This window comes from Pygoscelis adeliae, unplaced genomic scaffold (assembly GCF_000699105.1).
Source record: "Pygoscelis adeliae isolate BGI_AS28 unplaced genomic scaffold, ASM69910v1 Scaffold300, whole genome shotgun sequence".
In the NCBI taxonomy this organism is placed as follows: Eukaryota; Metazoa; Chordata; class Aves; order Sphenisciformes; family Spheniscidae; genus Pygoscelis; species Pygoscelis adeliae.
Genome location: NW_008824004.1, coordinates 1329253 through 1347159, shown reverse-complemented (window position 1 = coordinate 1347159; position 17907 = coordinate 1329253). Strand labels below are relative to the sequence as shown.

The following is a 17907-nucleotide window of genomic DNA, read 5'->3' as shown; positions in this document are numbered from 1 at the left end:
ATTTGTAAAGACTATTAGCATAGTCATACTAGCAAATGGCAGGGCAAAAGGTCAATTTCTGGACAGTCTTCTATTTTAGTGAGGTTTGGTTTTATGTTTTGCCATTCCACAAACAGTCTGAACTACAACTATTATCTAAAACCCACCCTAACTTTTTGCTTCTGTACCATTTTAAGCAACAACTTTCTACAGAAAACTTTACTCATGTGACAATACACTGAAAATGTTCTTCGCAAACTGGTAGCGTGTGTGTGTGTGTATCATGTTGATCAGATAATCCTTCCAATTTATTATTCAGAAAAAACAATTAAAACAAACCTACAAGGTACAATATGAGTCTTCAACGTTATGTAGTTAAATCTTTAATTGTGGAAAGAAATCTATGCTGCATAATAGACCAAAGCAATAGAAATGGGTGTATAGTCCAAAAAGGAATGACTGATCTTCATAATGAAATGAATGTGAATACATATTAATCACTTCCAAATTATGCAATGTTTCAATGTTTGTAAATAGATTCCTTTATGTAACTTGATTTTTTGAGTACTTACTGGAATCCTATAGGCAGACATTGAGCACCGTGTTTGAGCACCGGAAGGCTGGTGATAAGCTTTAAAAAAAGTACAATCATACTAAAAGAGAAACTCCAAAAGTTTTATTAGGATTTCAACAGACATTGCAAAAAAATATTGCATAATGATTGAAAACATAATATTTTAAACAAAGTAGCAATGTGGTATCAAGTAGAAGAAAGACTGGAACAGCTGTCTATATATGCTGTAAGGAAGATGTACCAGGAAAGGGATACAACATTTTTAAAATTCAAGGGCAAATGTGAACAAGCCACATTGATAGACTGACTATACACCATAGATGTTTTACAAACTGCATAGCAGTGTAAAAAAAAAAAAAGTTTTTATCCTAACTATATTGTATTCCTGCATTTGGAGCAGTTTACAAGGCAGATTTTTTGTTTACAACATTGATATTTTAATAGCTCTGGATTCTCATAAAAAATAAACTAATTTAACAAAAAAGCCTGTATCTACATTTGAAAACAAAAGTGCATGTATTGAGAAATAGTGTTATTTCTTAAGAAGAACACCGAGTACTTAAAAAGTTCTTTTAATAGATCCAACAACTGATGATACTTTAGATGTAGATCCGCACTGTGCTACAAGCGAGATTCTACCAACACCAGCTCCTCTAACTGAATACCCTCTTCTCCTAAGCGACCGAGACACATGCCTGCCTACCATACTTATCAGGGTTCTGGGTAGTTACAAAGAATGCCAAAACCACCACATTGCTGACTAAAAAAATACCAGTAACCCAAGACGGATGTTTTAAAGTAGATTGAGCCATAAACGCAACCATAAACTCCTCAACGTTCAGGATCCTTCCAGTCACGCAACTACTTTTAAACACTGGAGAGCAGCAGCAAGGAGCAATTAGAACTAAAAGACGAGAACTGATGAAAGTCTGTCTCCTGCCTTGTACTGAAGAATTTGTGGGTAATGAGCATTTCAATGCACTCAGAGAACTCTGTGTGCGTGTGTGTGTGTGTGTGTTAAAATCCCTACCTAAAACCCAGTTGGTATAGTCAGATTTGTACATGAATCTAGATTCTCCTTTCCACCTAACTGTGGTAACAGATAAGAATTACTGCAAATATTGCTAACTTCTGTAGAGGGTTTAATCCTTTCCTCTCTCCAAACAAAAAAAAGAGAAAGTGTGGAAAGAGAAGATGTAGTTTGAAGATCCAGGCAGAACTCCTGCTTGAGCTGTTGTAATTTCAACTCATGGCACTGAAGAACTAGATTTTATTTTTTTCTGGGCACCTGTAGCACGCTGGATAGAAAAAGGCAGTGAATGTTTAGCTGGACTGGACCCAGTTTGGGAAATGCACAGATACCAAAGTCGTGAAATGCAGCCAGACTAGCCATTAACAAGTGTCCAGTACAGAAAAGACGAGTAATAAGTTCAGCCATTTTTGTAAACATCGCCTCCTTACTAATCTCTTACTTTTTTCCTATAAAGGAAATACGTACTGTATTTCTTTGTTCCAAGCTCTGGTCTGTTTCTGTTTCAGCTTTGTGGCACAGTTGCTAAGTGCAACAGGCTAGAGACACCAACATTAATACAAACAAGTTGGAAAGTCAGTTGAAGTTACTACAGTTTTGCTATACCAGGCCATTTTTCATAGCATGTATTCTCTGTTCACAAATGCTTTGTAAGATCTTTTATTATGGAAGACTGGAACGAAATTGGAGTTGTTCATTTAACAGATGTGGTTGAACATACATTTCTGATATGCCTTATGCAATTAACAAATCATGTCTCATCTTATGAAGATGATACATTTGCTATACATACCAGTAATTTAAAATGCTCCTCAGAAAAGCAGCATTTTTATAGACAAATTAACAGAAAAGGAGACAATACATCTCACAATACCATAAAACAAGTAAAGCCCTTTCATTAGCTGCATTATAAATTCGTAACTGTTCATCACATACTTTGAATTTCTGACTGCTCAAGCAATTTAACCCTCAGCCAACTGCAGGACAAGGAAAAACATTTTAAACATTTTTTACCGATGTCATTGTAGGTGTGAGAGTAAAAACTGGTATTCCATGTTTTTAGCTCTAAAAGTTTTGCTCCCAAAAGTGAAATAACTGTTAATAGTTCAGAAGAAAAATAATGATTGTTGACATGTCAAAAGAAAGTTGTACTAAAAATTAAGCTGCTGTAAATCTGAGTTCACTTAGATCATTCCTAAAAAAAAAATTTAAAAAAAAAGCTGATCCTAGACCACCTGTTAACTAGGAGGAGCACTATAACGCCGATTTCATGAGAAAAGATGCGCTTAAAAGCTGTGTTTGAGACATCTACTATAAAGTTTTGAATTCTTCCTTATCTTTCAAATATTTGGATTATAATTTGTTAAAAAAAATAGACCAAATACAGACAGTACATTTGGTCAGGATTTTGTCTCACTACAATTCAGTGTTTCCTGTCTAAATGTGCATACCATTTAGAGGCCATTTTTGTAATGTTATCAGTCAACAGCAACATGGGCACCAGTGAATCAGAAAACACACCTTAGGATTTTGTTCTTAAATTATATAAGTTAGATAAAACTACCCTGTCCAGCAAGTTCCGAATTTTTCAAACGTTAAGGCAACTTTCATTACTTTCCAGCTAAACAGTATTATAAAAAATAAATGTCACTTCAAACTTTATATACACAGTGACAGAGTAGATTTAGCTAGAAAGTATCTTTAGTACATTAATAAAGTGTCACGTAATATTACCGAGGTTATAGCAGGTGCTTGAGTGTATGTGCAATTGGAGTGGTTGCAATATTTAAAGTACTGGTTTCAAAACAGAGCGCAGTGAACGTCCTTCTTTAGTGAGTTCTCGTGTTACACACATACACGGCAGCGGAACAGCCTCCTCTCTTCTCTCTACAGCATTATAGCTACATTTCTTCAAGTGGTCAGCCATGCTTACGATGTCAGCAAACTTCCATTCCTTCACAGTACAGAAGGCTGTACTGAAGCGCCAAACCTAGAAAATAAGTTGCACTTAGGCTCAAAATGTTTTAAGATACCTGAACTCAGAGCAGAAAATTACATGTTTGTGCTATAATACTTTCAGGCAATGTTTTGCAGCTACTATAAATCATACCAAAAATCAACATGACAAGAACATACAATGCTAAATTTTGTATAGCCAGTCCCAGGCCGATTCAGATTCCAAGTCAACTCTGAACGCTGGGAAGAAAGGCAGGCAATACTTTTCGCATCTACAAAGTAGATGCAATCAGAAGTTAAATGACAAAGTATTGCATGACCAGTCACAATGATCCATTTCTGAAATGATCAACTTCTGCAATTCCAAATGATTGGAATTGGGTGGGGAGTGGGGGAAATGGTGAAAACTGTACTATACAAAGGTCACCCAAAGGTTTTAAGAATTATTTACATACCTAAGGCACTCAATATCGTAGCAATGGATAGGATCTCAAGAGATGAGCAAAAATTAAAATTGCTGTAAACAGTATAAGGGCAAGAAAAGCAAACTTTGTAGGCAACTTTCCCACTTTCATGGAATATTGGTATTAAAGAAAATCATGAAGTAATCATTTAATATTTTAAAATCTTGGGATAATCAGAGGTTAATTTATTTACACCAAGTAAAAACTAGACAGACATTACTTTAACTTCTACTTCTTCAAGTGTGGAGAAGACTGAACCAACCTGCTAGCAATTTTCACTAATTGTTGTTCTATATGAAAATCTGCTTCTTGAAGGGATATTATATCAAAAAAAACGTAATAACAACAGTGATCAAAGAAAATACTAAGGGAAAAAGCAGAGACATGAACAATTTAATACTTTCCCTTTCACCTTCAAAATGAAAAAGAACTTACCTTTTCTTTTATCTGCCAAGAAGAACTTCCATCTGGGTACTTTTTCTTCTCCCAAAGCAGTATCACCATTCCACGTGCTTGAAGCAAGCTTCCACACACATCTCTCATTAAACGTGACACTCTTGAAAGCTGACATAAACTAAAGCCATCTAGAAAACTAGCAATGTGCTGCAGAACCTCAAAAGGCAGACTACTCAGATGGTCATTGTGTAGTCCAATTAAGCAGCTTTTTGCTGGTTCTACTAATACTGTGGATATACAAGGCTGAACTCCAAATGACCGTAAGTGGCGGTCATGAATAATTTTTGCCCCTTGTGTTGAAGGACAAAACCTTCGTTGAGAATATGTACACCCATAATATGCCAAAGGACACCTCTGCTCCATCCAGCCATTAAGGCCAGCATGAATGTCACCATGCACATTCTTAAAATGCGATGAAAATTCATTCCTCCTAAACAACTGTCCACAAACAAATGTAAACATCGAACGCTGTTTTGTTTGGTATCTAGCCACATATTCCAATACCAAATCCAGTCCAAGGGTCTGGAATGGACTTGGATTTGAGAGCTGTGGGTTGGCATGATCACATGCAGAAGCTGAAGCTATTTCCCCCACCATTGTATTTGTGGCCAATATAGCAGATGGGAGAGAAAATGTCTGGGTCCCAAAGTCAACGTGATACACATCGACAGTGCGACTTTCTGATATCCCCCTACCTCCGGGAGAGTCTCCTAGGCAAAACAACAGAGCTGCAGTGATTAGATCAATCCCCTGAAGACCCATAGGATCTTCTGTTATCTCCAAATCTGATGTATCAACAGCTTTGTCTTCTTTTGGTGTAGACCAATAGTGGTTAACAAGGAATTTGTATGATCGATGCCGTAAAAGCGAAAACGCATCTACATTTCTCAATCTTTCTTGCTCCACTTGTCTCTCTAACATTTCTTCTTCGTTAGCATTATGGGGAAGTAGTACACGATTAACATTGCCATTAACTAAGTGATCAGCTGATACTACTTCTTTAAGTTGTGCTGTTACAGGGAAGGAGCTGCAAGACTGTAATGCTTCATCATCATGAGATGCAGTACATTCACCATTTGCTACATGGGATGGTTTTGAATTAGATACACCAAGATCTTCATTCTGGTCCAACACCTTTGAACATTCATTTTCTACATGAAAGCCATTACACAAAAGTGAGGAGTTATTGAGGTTTAGATTTAAGTCATGTTTTTGCACTACATCGTAACAAATATCACTAGAACCATTTTGCTCCATTTGTGAATTTTGACTCAAGCTATCAAAGTTAATTCCCCCAACTGCTCCTATGTTATCTTCATCTGGATATTCACGGTCAGACTTTTTATCCTGAATAATGCCATTAGAAGCTTGTTCTTTAACCTCAGTATCTTCTTTCTTTTCATGTGGTGAAATGCAAAGCCTTGAACTTAACATATTCATGTCCCTTGTAGCAGTGTTCAGGATATCCAGAGCAGCAGCTAAACTCCTTGTTGTTTCTACAGTAGCTTGATAAAGTGCGCCATAGGACTCTTCATCTACAGGCATCAAACCATTGGAATGCACTGTATCTGGGGCACTTGATTTGACAGAGGTTTGCTCTCTGGATTCTGGTATTTGATCACCTGCTTTTGACATCATAGTTGCAACTTTAAGTGATTCTAATAACATGCGCTGGTCTTGAAGGGCTAAAGCCATATCTAGCTGTTCCACTTCATCAACATCTTTGCTCAGATTTTCATAAGATTTTCGGTCTGCGTAACTGACTGGCCATCTATTCCACTCCATGGTACAACATACCACACTTGCAGGACAAACTTCGAGATGATCAGCAATTTTATTTCGGGCTACTATGAAGGGACATCCAAAGCCACTATTCAAACAAGGCACTCTTTCAAGTGGACATAACATGCGATGTTCCTCAGCTTTACACGAGTGAAAAACTGCTCCACAAACCAACGGGCAGCCAATCAAATCACAGGAAATGCCAGGCTCTGGTCTGGTCATACAACGACGGCTGACACAGTTCACACAGTGTAAATGTTGTTGATGTTCCTCCATGACTGTAAATCCAATCCTGAGTGAAGAGAAAGTAGACAAAAGCATAGAATATTAACTCACTATTGTTAATATTTACTAACAGTTATTTGCAGTTTTGCATCCTCTACACGTACAGAGAGAGATATGTTAACACAATGTGAACTGATCAGTAGCCATTTTAAGAGAGCAAGCATGTGACATGTTATCTCAGAAATGGTGTTTAGGAGTTCACCTGAAAATTAAAGACACACATTTGTACCAGAGCTCAAGACATAGTCTATGCATTTATTCACCAGGTATGATATATGCAACTTCGGTAAAAATGTTATCTAATCCTTCCCTCTGGAATAGCTCTCTTCCCCTGCCCATTGCAAATAGATTATTCAATGAAAAACATGATTGTTGACTATGGCCTACTACCTAAAATCATAAACCATACAACTCTACAGAGTAGGCAGATGAAATAAAGGAAGCCAAGGTTCATCCTCATCTCCAGTTCTCTAAATTAAACAGGGGCAACCTATTTGCTGGGCTGCTTGCTACCACCTAAGCTTCTGACACCCTCTTCATGCGCTTCTGTTTAGGGCAATCCGCAGCCCTCAGCGTGTATCTCAATCCCCTGTCATGTCCCAGTCTCCCCCGCCTCCATGCTTCTGCCAGACAGCAGTCCTTTACAACAGCTCCTCACTCTTCGTTTTTTCTTCATCTATAGCCTATAGCTCCTCCCCTGTTTTTGTAGTAGTTGTTGCATAAGGGTAGCAATTATATTACACATTGAACAAGTACTTCTACATAAAGCTTTACTACCCCACAGGGTCCTATCTATACCCCCAGTACAACCCACAAAAGGTAATTTTTTTAATGCATCCTATGGCCGTCATGATTACAGTACCAGCAGTTCAAAGTGTAAGGGTAACATAACAACTTTACATAACAAGGCCAAACAGCAATAAAAATCCAAATAAAATTCATTGCATAATCTATTACAACTAATTGACACAAACAAAAAATTCAATTCTTTGTTGTGGTAGGGAGAAAAAAAAGAAAAAAAAAAAAGGAGAGAGTAAACTGCGTCTTTCTACCATACTTCGAGACACTCTGGAACTACTCACTAGCTGGAGTGCAGGCCCACGCAAGTGACCAAGCTCTCCCCTGTGCTCTAACAAACTCCCTCTCAGAAGTGATACCACTGGGGGTTACAGTTCAGAGACATCAGAGAATGACTTGCACAGAGCCAAATCTCAAAATACTGTGTCAAAAACACAATGCTCCGTTCCATCTTTTCCTCACTCCCCACCCTCCAGCAATTTTCTTGAAAAATAAAATGCTTACAGAATTTAATAGAAATGGTGCCTTATTTTATTCTACTAGCTAACAAGCGCTCTCATGCATTGTCTTCAGACTGAACACTTCAGTTTTAATGCATTAAAACTTCTTAAATTAAAAATACTCTAAACTGTAAAAATAAAACTGATCAGTATTATTCCTCTTGTTCAAACTGAAGGTAAGAGGAAACAAAACAGCCTTTTAAGACACTCCACTTTATTTAAAGCATTTAGATTTCTGTGTGACACTTCACTCACTTGTATTCTTTTAATGCTTTGAAATTCATGCCAACTTTAAGTAGCAACCAGTCCTCATCCCCCCATCCATCGTAAATTGGATAACTCAAATATTTTAGCCACCCACTCTCCTGAACACTTCTAACAAAGAAGCATATGTGCTACACTTAGCAGGCAAAACACAGCTGAATTTCCCCCCCCCATACCTTAGTATTTATATACTGAGTAACAATTAAGTTTCGAATAAGTTGTCAAGCGCATCAGTCACTGAACTCACTCACTGACTGACTTGCTAAACATTTTAGCACACCTTTCTGGCACACAACCTGCTTTCAACTTGCGTATGAAGTCAGACAGCATCTACTGCAAAGACCTGAAACATATTCAGTAAAGAATGAAAAAGAAAATTATTTGACTTCTCCGAGATATTTTTAGTTCTTCTGGCAAAGCCCGCTCTAAGTAATTCCTGCCAAATACAGCAGCCTACCTGTTGCTAGACCAAAGAAAATTTCAGGGTTTTGCATCAATATTAAAACCAAACTCTAGTTTTCCTCAAGTCAACAGGTGAGCAGAGATCAAAAGGAAGCTCTCAGGTTATGTGTGTATTTTAAAGCACTTGACACAAAACAGGAACAGCCCTGAAAAAGACAATTGCTAGTTTATAATGCAAGAGCCCTCATAGAGCCCAGCCTTTGCTTCATGTATCTAAACACAGTCCTGCTCCCATAAAACAAACAGTCTGGTAGCAGTAAGACTTAATTTAATCAGTTACCCACAATTACATTTAAAAAAAATATATATTGTTTACCTACTTTGCAAAAAGCTATGCACCCTGCTCACTTTAAGATGGCCAGAAGCGAGCCACTTCTAGAGCAGAGGGCAGGCGTGTTAGCTAGCGCACACTGCTATGCTAGCATTGTTCTATTGCTCCTAGGCCAAAGCCGGCCCGCATGCAGACAGCTCAGAACGCAGTCAGAGCTCGTGTTTGCCTGCACCATTTGTGTAGACATACCCTAAATTACTCAACCATCACTGAATACTAGCTTTAAATAGCCTATGTGAGCTTACACAGAAGAACATTCTATTAAGACAGTGAAACATCCTCCTCCCTAGCACACTATCTTGGTCTTTACAAGTCAGATTGTGAAACCCGAGTTGCATGATGATACTGGCTTTTCTGAGGCTCCTGGACTCCTTTCACACATAAGCTAATATTCATCAAAACTTAATGATTTCATACAAGCAAATGAAATTTTGAAGTGTGTAAGGAGACAAAACCTGGTAAAAACATCAAATATCACTAACAGACAGTATATGAAAGCCAGAGCAGACACTAAAATACCATGTTTTACCAACAGACAGATGCTAATTTAGTTCTGTAACAGATGCTTGCAATTGCTTTTATAAAGAAGCAGTTACGCATGTGATCAATTAAATAGCTGAAGTAACCCATTCTCGCAGTTTCTATAAATTAGAATTTTATTGGTCACTAAAAAGTTTGATATTAGTTGCCATTTCTCTTAAAATTTAAATCCCTTGGCTCCTTAACTAAATATATAATTTAAAATCTCTTTGGACATCAGTAGAACATCAGCAGGACATTCACTAAAATTCTGTGTCCTGCTTAGAAGCCTTAACTTCACAGCACCTGCCACAGAACTTCAATTTAGTCAGCAAGTCACATTTTATTTATAGCTGACTACAAAGTCCTTTATATATATTAAACGTCCTTTTTCTGCATTTTTAATTTTAATACCTGGGCTTCAAACTCAACAACTGTTCTGGGCAGTCATGAGTTCCTGGACCGCTTAAACTAGTTAAGGCTTTTGATATAATTCAATTATCAAATTGCAAAGTAAGTCCAAAGGCAAAAAAACAAACGACCCTAACAAACTGGTGAAATAATGGATAAGACCTCAAGAATTAGCACATTCATTAATCAACAAATGATCACGACTCACTCCATTTTGTAAGCTAACCTCGTGAACCACAGAACTTAGCACCTCTTTGATTCATTGATTAAGAGCATCCACACGAGTCATTTTCCATTGAAGAACCAGAGCCAATATATCACTAGGACTACATTGAGAACAAGAACCACCCTCTTCCCAAACATTGCCTTGTAAAGGAAAAAACTGCTGGGTGAAGGGGAGATAAAGAAAATTCTTGCTAGAGGTAACAAAGTGCTTTCAGTTTCTCTGATACAGAAAATTGAAAGGGCTAGCAAAGGGTGTCATTGCTGACCTGAAGAAAAATATCTGTCATTAAAACATGTGCCAATAATACTTACAGTGTTTACACCCCATTGTGTTCCTTGCCACAATTTGGTGAGAAGATAAGTGTCAGATCAATGGCTATAGCAAGAAGGAACAGCTGTCCTTTTCTGATAGTGTAGTGTCAGCAACTAGATTCAGTTCATATGAGATGCTTAAGTACACACACTTGACTGTTACTAGCAGAGAAACCTAAAAATACATCCCATTCCAGTGAGGTGACCACTGCTCTCAGAATTTGTGCAATCACTTGGTGTTATTGTACATACTATACAGTCAGCTGACCAAATCAGCCAGAACATGCTTTGAAAATCTGTCATAATTAAAAGGATTAAAATTCCAGCTGCTACAGCCACATGATTTTCAGATGCTGTTGTAACACAAACATTAAAATAGCATAATAAGGGTCTCAGACAGTCACCACACAATACTTGAGCTGCAAGTGAGAGCTCTCACTTTCTTCTACACCACAAAGTATAAGGAGCTGTACTTAGCATTATCAAACCCAAAGTCTGCTTACTTACTCTCCCCTGTACAAATTCTTTGGTGCCAGTAAGATAGAAAATCACAGCAACAATTACTGCCATTGGAACCCTCCGTTACTCAGCTACCTTTTATTCACCAAACCTATAAAGTTCAACTATCTTCGAGACTCTTCCCTCTATCAAATTCAACTAAATAGGCCAACAGGTTCTTCAATTACTGGTTCAAGGAAGTAGAAGAATAGAGAGACACAAGCAGTACTACAGGTTTAAACTCCCAGGAGCATCCAAATCCACCCACAAGCAGCCAAATATATGCAAACCATTCAAAAAAATTCCCTTTTGTTTTGGAGATTGTAGAAAAGACTGCCATATTTCTGAATCTTCCAGCTTTTACCCAGGTCTCTGGCTAAAAGAGTGACTAACAAGTAGCAAAAGATGCAGAAACTTTCAGAGAGGAAATGGCCAAGTGAGAGAGAGATTTTAGTGACAGGTGGTTAAAAAAAGGGTAAGGAAAAATAGGGCAAGAGGTAGAGAGCAGTATTATTAAAAAAAAAAAAAAGGCTTTAAAATATTTTACCAAAATAGAATTGGCAGTACTATAGATAATTATTGAACAAGCTATTTTATTTTTCTATATCCTACCACGCATGGGAGAATAACTATCATTCACCTTGACTCACAGGTCTAACTATCAAATGCTTTAAATGAGCTCTGCAGTCTTCTGGAAGGTAAGCTTTTCTTGTCTTGTCATCCCTATCCTGCACAAAAAGTATAACAATGTTTGTATCTAAAATCCAACACCTCAGTCTATTACTACAATAGCATAGTCACGTTAACTTTCTATGTTATGCATGTTATGCTCCCTTTTTGGCTTTGGGGGTGGTGGTGTTTGGGCTGGTTGGTTTGAGGACTGTTTTGATTTAACAGTTTTCAAATAACCGATGAAAAACATGAACTGGAGGTTCAGCAAGATGTCTTCGACACCATTTCAACTGGAGAATGGCAAATGCCACCACTAGTTGCCATCCCTGCTTGAGGTGAGCAACAAAAGGCAGCTCTAACTCTACTCCTCGAGACTCCACAAAGTCTAAGGTTAAAAAGCCCCACCACGAGGCTTCTCCAAAGCCAGTGCAGCCATTGTCCTCATATTAGGGAGCTAGGTACCTCAAATCCTGCTTAAATGTCTCTCCATAGCATTGGGAAGGCAGGAAACAGGGACATACAGCAAAGTTAATCTAACACTACACTAATTTCCAACCACTCTTTAAAATAGTAAATTCAAAAGAACAACAAACAACATTACAAACTGCTAGTTATTAACGTGAAACAACATGACTAAGAGGTGACAAATTTAAAGGTGTGTGCTTCAGTTGCACAGGTAATAGAGCAGTGCATGTGGCCACATTTTAATGTCTTATATACTAGGCAATTGTTCTTTTTTATATGATTTTTCTGATTTCAAAGAGAAGTTCCTGACAGGAACTTTATGAAGCCTTATATTTTCTTCAAACTAGTTTACATCAGACATACTTTTAGGAAGTAGCATCCTTTCAGATGCCACACTTAAAATCTCAACCTTATGGGATACAAATTACCACCCCTCACCCCCAAGTTCATCAGGACAATCCTGGCTTCTGTTACAACTAGGCAGATCAGACAAGTTAAAACTATATTCAAAACATTTTGATAGACAAGTTTCCACTGCATTCTCAAACATAAATTCATCCACAACAAAGAAGAGAGCATCTTCCCTGCCTAGTAGTGACTGCACATATTGGACATACTAGAATGAGTCTACATTATTTTTTTTTGTTAATCAGTGAACACGTGAGAAGGAGCTTCGATTACTAAAGCTCAAACTACTATACAAGTAGTATGCTACTTCTACCATTATCATCACAGTCTACAGCAATTTATATGTATTACACAAAAGAGGCAGAAAAAGGTCAGGCTCAAAACATGGCTTCTTACTGCAAGGAAAAAACCTCAGGGGGATACGTACTTCTGGAAAGATTCTAGTTTTATCAGTGATCTAGCATCGAAGGAGTATGTACTAACTGCTTTTTGAAGCATAAATTAAAGTTATCCATCTACCTCAAAAACAATTCAGACCAAAACAAAAAGAAACTAACTACAGCAAAAATAGTGAGTATTAGAGTTATAAGGAAGTACAACTTCTTTATGTCAACCTTATAAAGAAAAGCCTTTCCATGTCTACTCCTGCCCCAAATATCCTATTACAGAAGCTGACCTGTATTTTGCGTTCTTTTGAGTAACACTTTCAGATAATTCCGTGCGATATTTCCTCCCACACCATTGCAATCAAAAAAAAATAGAATTCAAGGGGAAAATTACCCAAAGCAAAACACTGCTTTGACCGAAGTGGACCCTCCACTGATGCCCCATGGGTCTGATTTTGTTCCATTTTAGAACAGAAGCTCTGATAGAATGACAGAACTCTTTCTTCTATCATTATTAAACTCTATGAGTGTTAAAAATCAAAACCAAAACTACTAGGCTTTTCTTTAGAGTACTTTTGTGACAGATCTGCCATGCATTCTTGTCTCCTTGACACATTCCCCAAAGAAGAAACCCAAAGGCCTCAATGTACCTTTGGACACACGCTGACACAGGACAACCACACCAGAACAGCTATGCTTGCTGCATGGCTCAGGCACAAAAGCACTCTACCTGTTGAGATGGTGACAGGGCAGAATCAGCTAGAGAGCCAGTAGATTTCATGTGTAAAGCACTTCTGAACTTGAACTCAGTGCGACTCCTTGATTGCTGCAGACTCTGCAAGAAATGAGATCAGAAATAAGGTTTCATTTCAGGTGTACAGATTGCTTTCCATATGTACAATCCTCTGAAAAGGTCATGTGCTTACACTATCTGGAGCTACAAATGATGAAATATTTTGCAGGTTTTATGGAAAAATAAACAAGTTTTTAACAGACTTTGCAAGCGCAACGTAAGTTCTGTCATTTTAGCTTATTGCTAGCTGTTAGTCACACTAGATGGTTACCTATTTAGATTTAAGGCTAGAAGAGATTATTGAAAGTTATTATTCTGACCTACTTCACTTAATTCTTTGGTTTGGCCCACCAGGAACCACTTAAGAAAAAAAACAAACTTAAATTAAAGATTGCAAAAGCTGGAGAACTAAAAAAAATAAATAATTTTAAAGTTTGATTCTTTTACAAAACTGCATTTTAGTCTAGATAAAATTTGTCCAGCTTCAGTCTTCAGACATGAGAATTTATTAAGCAGTGTTATGCTCAACGTTAAAAAGCTCTTCACTGTAACAAGCTGCTTCTTCCATGTGTTCATACCCATAGATTATCTCTAAAACTTAACAGAGGTGGAACCAAGGTGATATACCCAAAGGAACAATGATATCCTTATCCCCAGATATCGTCTCACAAATCCTTCAGAAGAAAAGAAAAGAAGCCATTTCTCAGAAATCAGAAACAGAACTACTGGAAAAAATAATGCATTCTATATTACAGTAGGTAGTTTTAGCCACCCAAAAGAAGCCAATAATAAATCCTTCTTCTTACATTATATTTTAATTCATACATGTTGCTACAGAATTCCTGACCTCTGTATATTTAGAGAGATCAGGCCAAAAATCTTGTTAATATACTGTTTCAGGTCTTACTACACAAGTTTAACCAGTTCCCATAGCAAAATAAGAAAACAACTTTAAAGTAAGTGGAACATGAACACAACTGCTCTCCAAAATCCCAGACTGAAATGCAGATGTTATGTACTCTGTACATTTAAGGTTATTTTTTCTATTAAAAAACACCCTTGTTGGTAGAAGATGGCCTGCCCATTGTACACCAGCAGCAGACAGTACACAAAAAAAATTTAACAGACCCCCCCCCACTGCACCAGATAATACTAAAGTAGAAAAGATGGAGTTTGTTCTAAAATATTTTGAAAAATTAACAGTAGAACAAAAAGAATAGGAGAACAAGAAGAGAGACAGTATTAACAACTTTAACCTATTCTATTTTCAGGTATTTCACTTTCTTATCAAATGAAAGACCTTTTTTGCAGCACCTGTTAGGCTTTTTCCCCTTCCAAGCTGCTTGGTTTTAAAACCAATGGAAATAGTAAAAAATATCCAGTCTTAAAAAAAACTATTTTCTAAACAAAACTCACCTATCTCAACTAGTTGATGTCAGGAAACTGGGAATATATGTAATAATGAGCATGTTTGGGAATACATCTCATAATGAGCATGTTATACCAGCTCTTCCAATACGTTTTTAACGTCAATGAAGAACTGGAAAATACAAAGATCTGCGCTACACTTTTGTGCAGGGTTTTAGGACGTATAATGAGTCATCAATTTCTGATCTCTAATATCATTTAGACTGCCTTTTCCAAATGTCAACGGGCTTGATGCTATTACTTTTTCCTCAAAGACTCCAGCTGAACATTCCCATCCAAACACATTCCATAGCCGAATACAATAGTGACTCAGCTAAAACAAGGTTTTGTGAGAGTACTACAGCTATGTCAATAAAGCACACTCCTAAAAAGATCCTATTTGCAATGAATCTGTCACTCCAGCAAATTACTGTGTCCCATAGGACTTTTGGAAAACTACAGCTTCTACTAGAGATGCTTCTAAATAGACAAATAAATACAAAGCTTAAACTTCAACAAACAAACTAAACACCACCCACCTTCCGGCACCTACGTAACCAAGTCTAAACCAGGTATCTACTCAACCATCAACCCGAACCACTACCTTCAGTTTTATATGAAAAGCTGTAATTACGCCAATTAGGATTTTACCTCACCGCGCCTCTCATTCTCCCGCCTTAAGTTTAAACCTATCAGGTTTTCATCACGATTTCACATTAAGAGCTTAGATCAGTGTTTGGCATTTGGTAAACAACAGCACAGTCTACTCAGTTAGATGTTCTACAGACTGCAAGGGTTTGCAGGGTATTTTAGATTCAAGTAGCATTAACAGATTACAGTAAAATTAAGACATCAAGTGTCATCTCAAAAACCATTAAAAACAGTAGCTTGGAAAGTAAGTCAGAATCTAGAGCTCCCCTGTGACTTTAACTCTCTTGGCCTGTTTTAGACCAGTTTATACTACAAGATTTTTTCAGTCTTTTTTCCTTCATTCAATACTGAGACTGGACAGTGCCCAGGCACTTAGGACAGCTTACATAGGATTTCTCTGTAACCCTCACTTAATAATGTAACTACTTGTTTATTTGTGGTCTGTTCAGGAATACTTACTCCTTATACAATCTAACCATCTCACCAACAAATACTCAAGTTATCTTTATTCTTATTGTGCAGATAAGGAAACTGAAAGAGAATTGGCACAAGTACAATGATCGCTACATAAATGATTCCCTGCTCCCATCTCTACACCACTGGATCTCATTGCCAGAGGCAAACAGCATTTGCCTCATTTGAGACAGAGCTCACCAAACAATAGATCTATCAATATGAAGGAAATTTTATTTGTTATTTTTAGTTCAGTTGGACTGAATACAAAGCATAGGTTTATTACAAAGCTGAAATCCACAGCAGCTACAGGAGCTCACTTGAAGACTTACAGCCATATGTTTTCTTCTTCACAAAGGTACTACAAGACACTCTTTAGGACCTACGTCAAAAACTTGGTTGTCCAAAAACGTGCAGAAATCTTGCCCAGAAAGTTTCCAATCAGATATTGCTAGTTAAACTCAGCACTTACTTTGCCCATTAGACTTCTAACATCGAAGTAGAAAGCAAGGGAAATATAATCCAAATTTAAGAAGTTAATTGGGTAAAAGAAGAATTTAGTGCAAAAGAAAGAACATTCAAGTAGCAAAGTAAAAACACTTTTTCTGCATAGTCTTTGCCTATTCTGCTGGGATTCTCCAGTTCTCTAACACCTTCTAACTTTGGAAAAGAATGAGATAGAGACCCCACAAAAAGTCTCAAGCTTGCAATACAATCCCAATTCACCCTTTGAATTTATTTCTTCTCTGGATGAAACTTGACCACTATGGAGAAATAATGCACAGATATTTACATGCATATACAGTGGAAGATGGATTAAAGTTGCCAGTATATTTTTCAGTCTTCCAGGTATTTAACTTGCTTACCAACCAAAGTTCTTTTAATGATATTTTTGTACTTTTGGGAGAGGGGTGGAGGGGGGAAGATCATAAATAAGCATAACTAACATCCTCATCAGCAGGGACGCATGAACCTTAACCCTCCCGATCACAGCGCAAGTTAAGGTGTATGACACCAACATGCTGCAGAAGGCAGCAGCCATCCAGGGAAACGACTGAACCATCAAGTGCTACACACCGATTCTGGAGAAAGCAGAGGGAGATCTCTTGCCTAAAGTGCTAGCACCAGCAAGGTGATGCTGTTGCTACAGCAGCACAGGCCTGGTTTTGGATTAGTATGCTAACACACACTTATTTTGGCACATTAACAATATAATCAGCAAAAGGGAAACAAGGATTATGAAAAGCTCCTCAGCCAAATCCGACTAGAACTCTACAGAACAAAAGAAAGCCGTCTCTCCAGCCCACGGGTTTTTTCCCTGGAAGTTCAGAAGACCTGCTGCAAACAACAGCGGCGCTAGAACTTTTGGAAGTGAGGCCACAGGACTGTTTCAACGTGCATGCCGTTCAACAAGCTGCTGTCATCTCCCTGTACACTTCCGATTGCCAACCTGTGGGGTGGTACAGGAGTACAGCTACGCAACCTTCTTTACCTTCACAAAGGAGGAAAAAAAAGGCTCCAATGCACGTCAATAGCCATCAAAAAAGGAACTGAGAGAAGAGACAAAGCACCACCTCTTGCGTGATCCGAGCACAGCTACTCGAAATACCCAAACGCGAGGGATTAGAGAAGGATTTCAGCAATACCTCTGGATTATTTGCTCTCGTCCCCTCTCCTTCCATGCAGAAAGGAGACTCTCCGACTGCAGTCTCGACAGCACCAGGCGGACCCCGGCCCTACCGCTTCCCACGTGCTATCGCGACACCCCGGATAGCGCTGGCAGCACCGCGGGCTAAGAGGAAGCGGCAGCGGCAGGGCTCTCTCCG

At 38.0% G+C, this 17907-nt stretch overlaps 1 protein-coding gene across 2 annotated transcripts; it reads right to left on the bottom strand.

Annotated features, from left to right (window-relative positions):
* Positions 1 to 640: 640 nt before the first annotated feature.
* On the bottom strand, positions 641 to 17836 carry FBXO30 (F-box protein 30). Of its 2 annotated transcripts, none has more exons than XM_009325435.1 (4): positions 17728 to 17836; positions 13508 to 13612; positions 4439 to 6533; positions 641 to 3573 (listed from the first exon to the last, which is right to left on the bottom strand). In XM_009325435.1, exons 3-4 carry the CDS (start codon positions 6515 to 6517, stop codon positions 3370 to 3372), a joined length of 2283 nt encoding a protein of 760 aa, XP_009323710.1. In that variant the 5' UTR covers positions 6518 to 6533; positions 13508 to 13612; positions 17728 to 17836; the 3' UTR covers positions 641 to 3369. The 2 variants fall into 2 exon arrangements, with proteins under 2 accessions (XP_009323710.1, XP_009323718.1); XM_009325443.1 differs by lacking the exon at positions 17728 to 17836 and adding an exon at positions 14149 to 14192.
* Between the last annotated feature and the right edge of the window lie 71 nt (positions 17837 to 17907).

What these genes read in the sequence shown, in the direction of transcription:
- FBXO30 (XM_009325435.1), bottom strand. Translation starts at nt 6,517, where the DNA reads ATGGAGGAACATCAACAACATTTACACTGTGTGAACTGTGTCAGCCGT. An exon ending in CTTGGCAGATAAAAGAAAAG is followed by an intron (nt 3,574 to 4,438) that starts GTAAGTTCTTTT and finishes CTTATTTTCTAG; the next exon opens with GTTTGGCGCTTCAGTACAGC.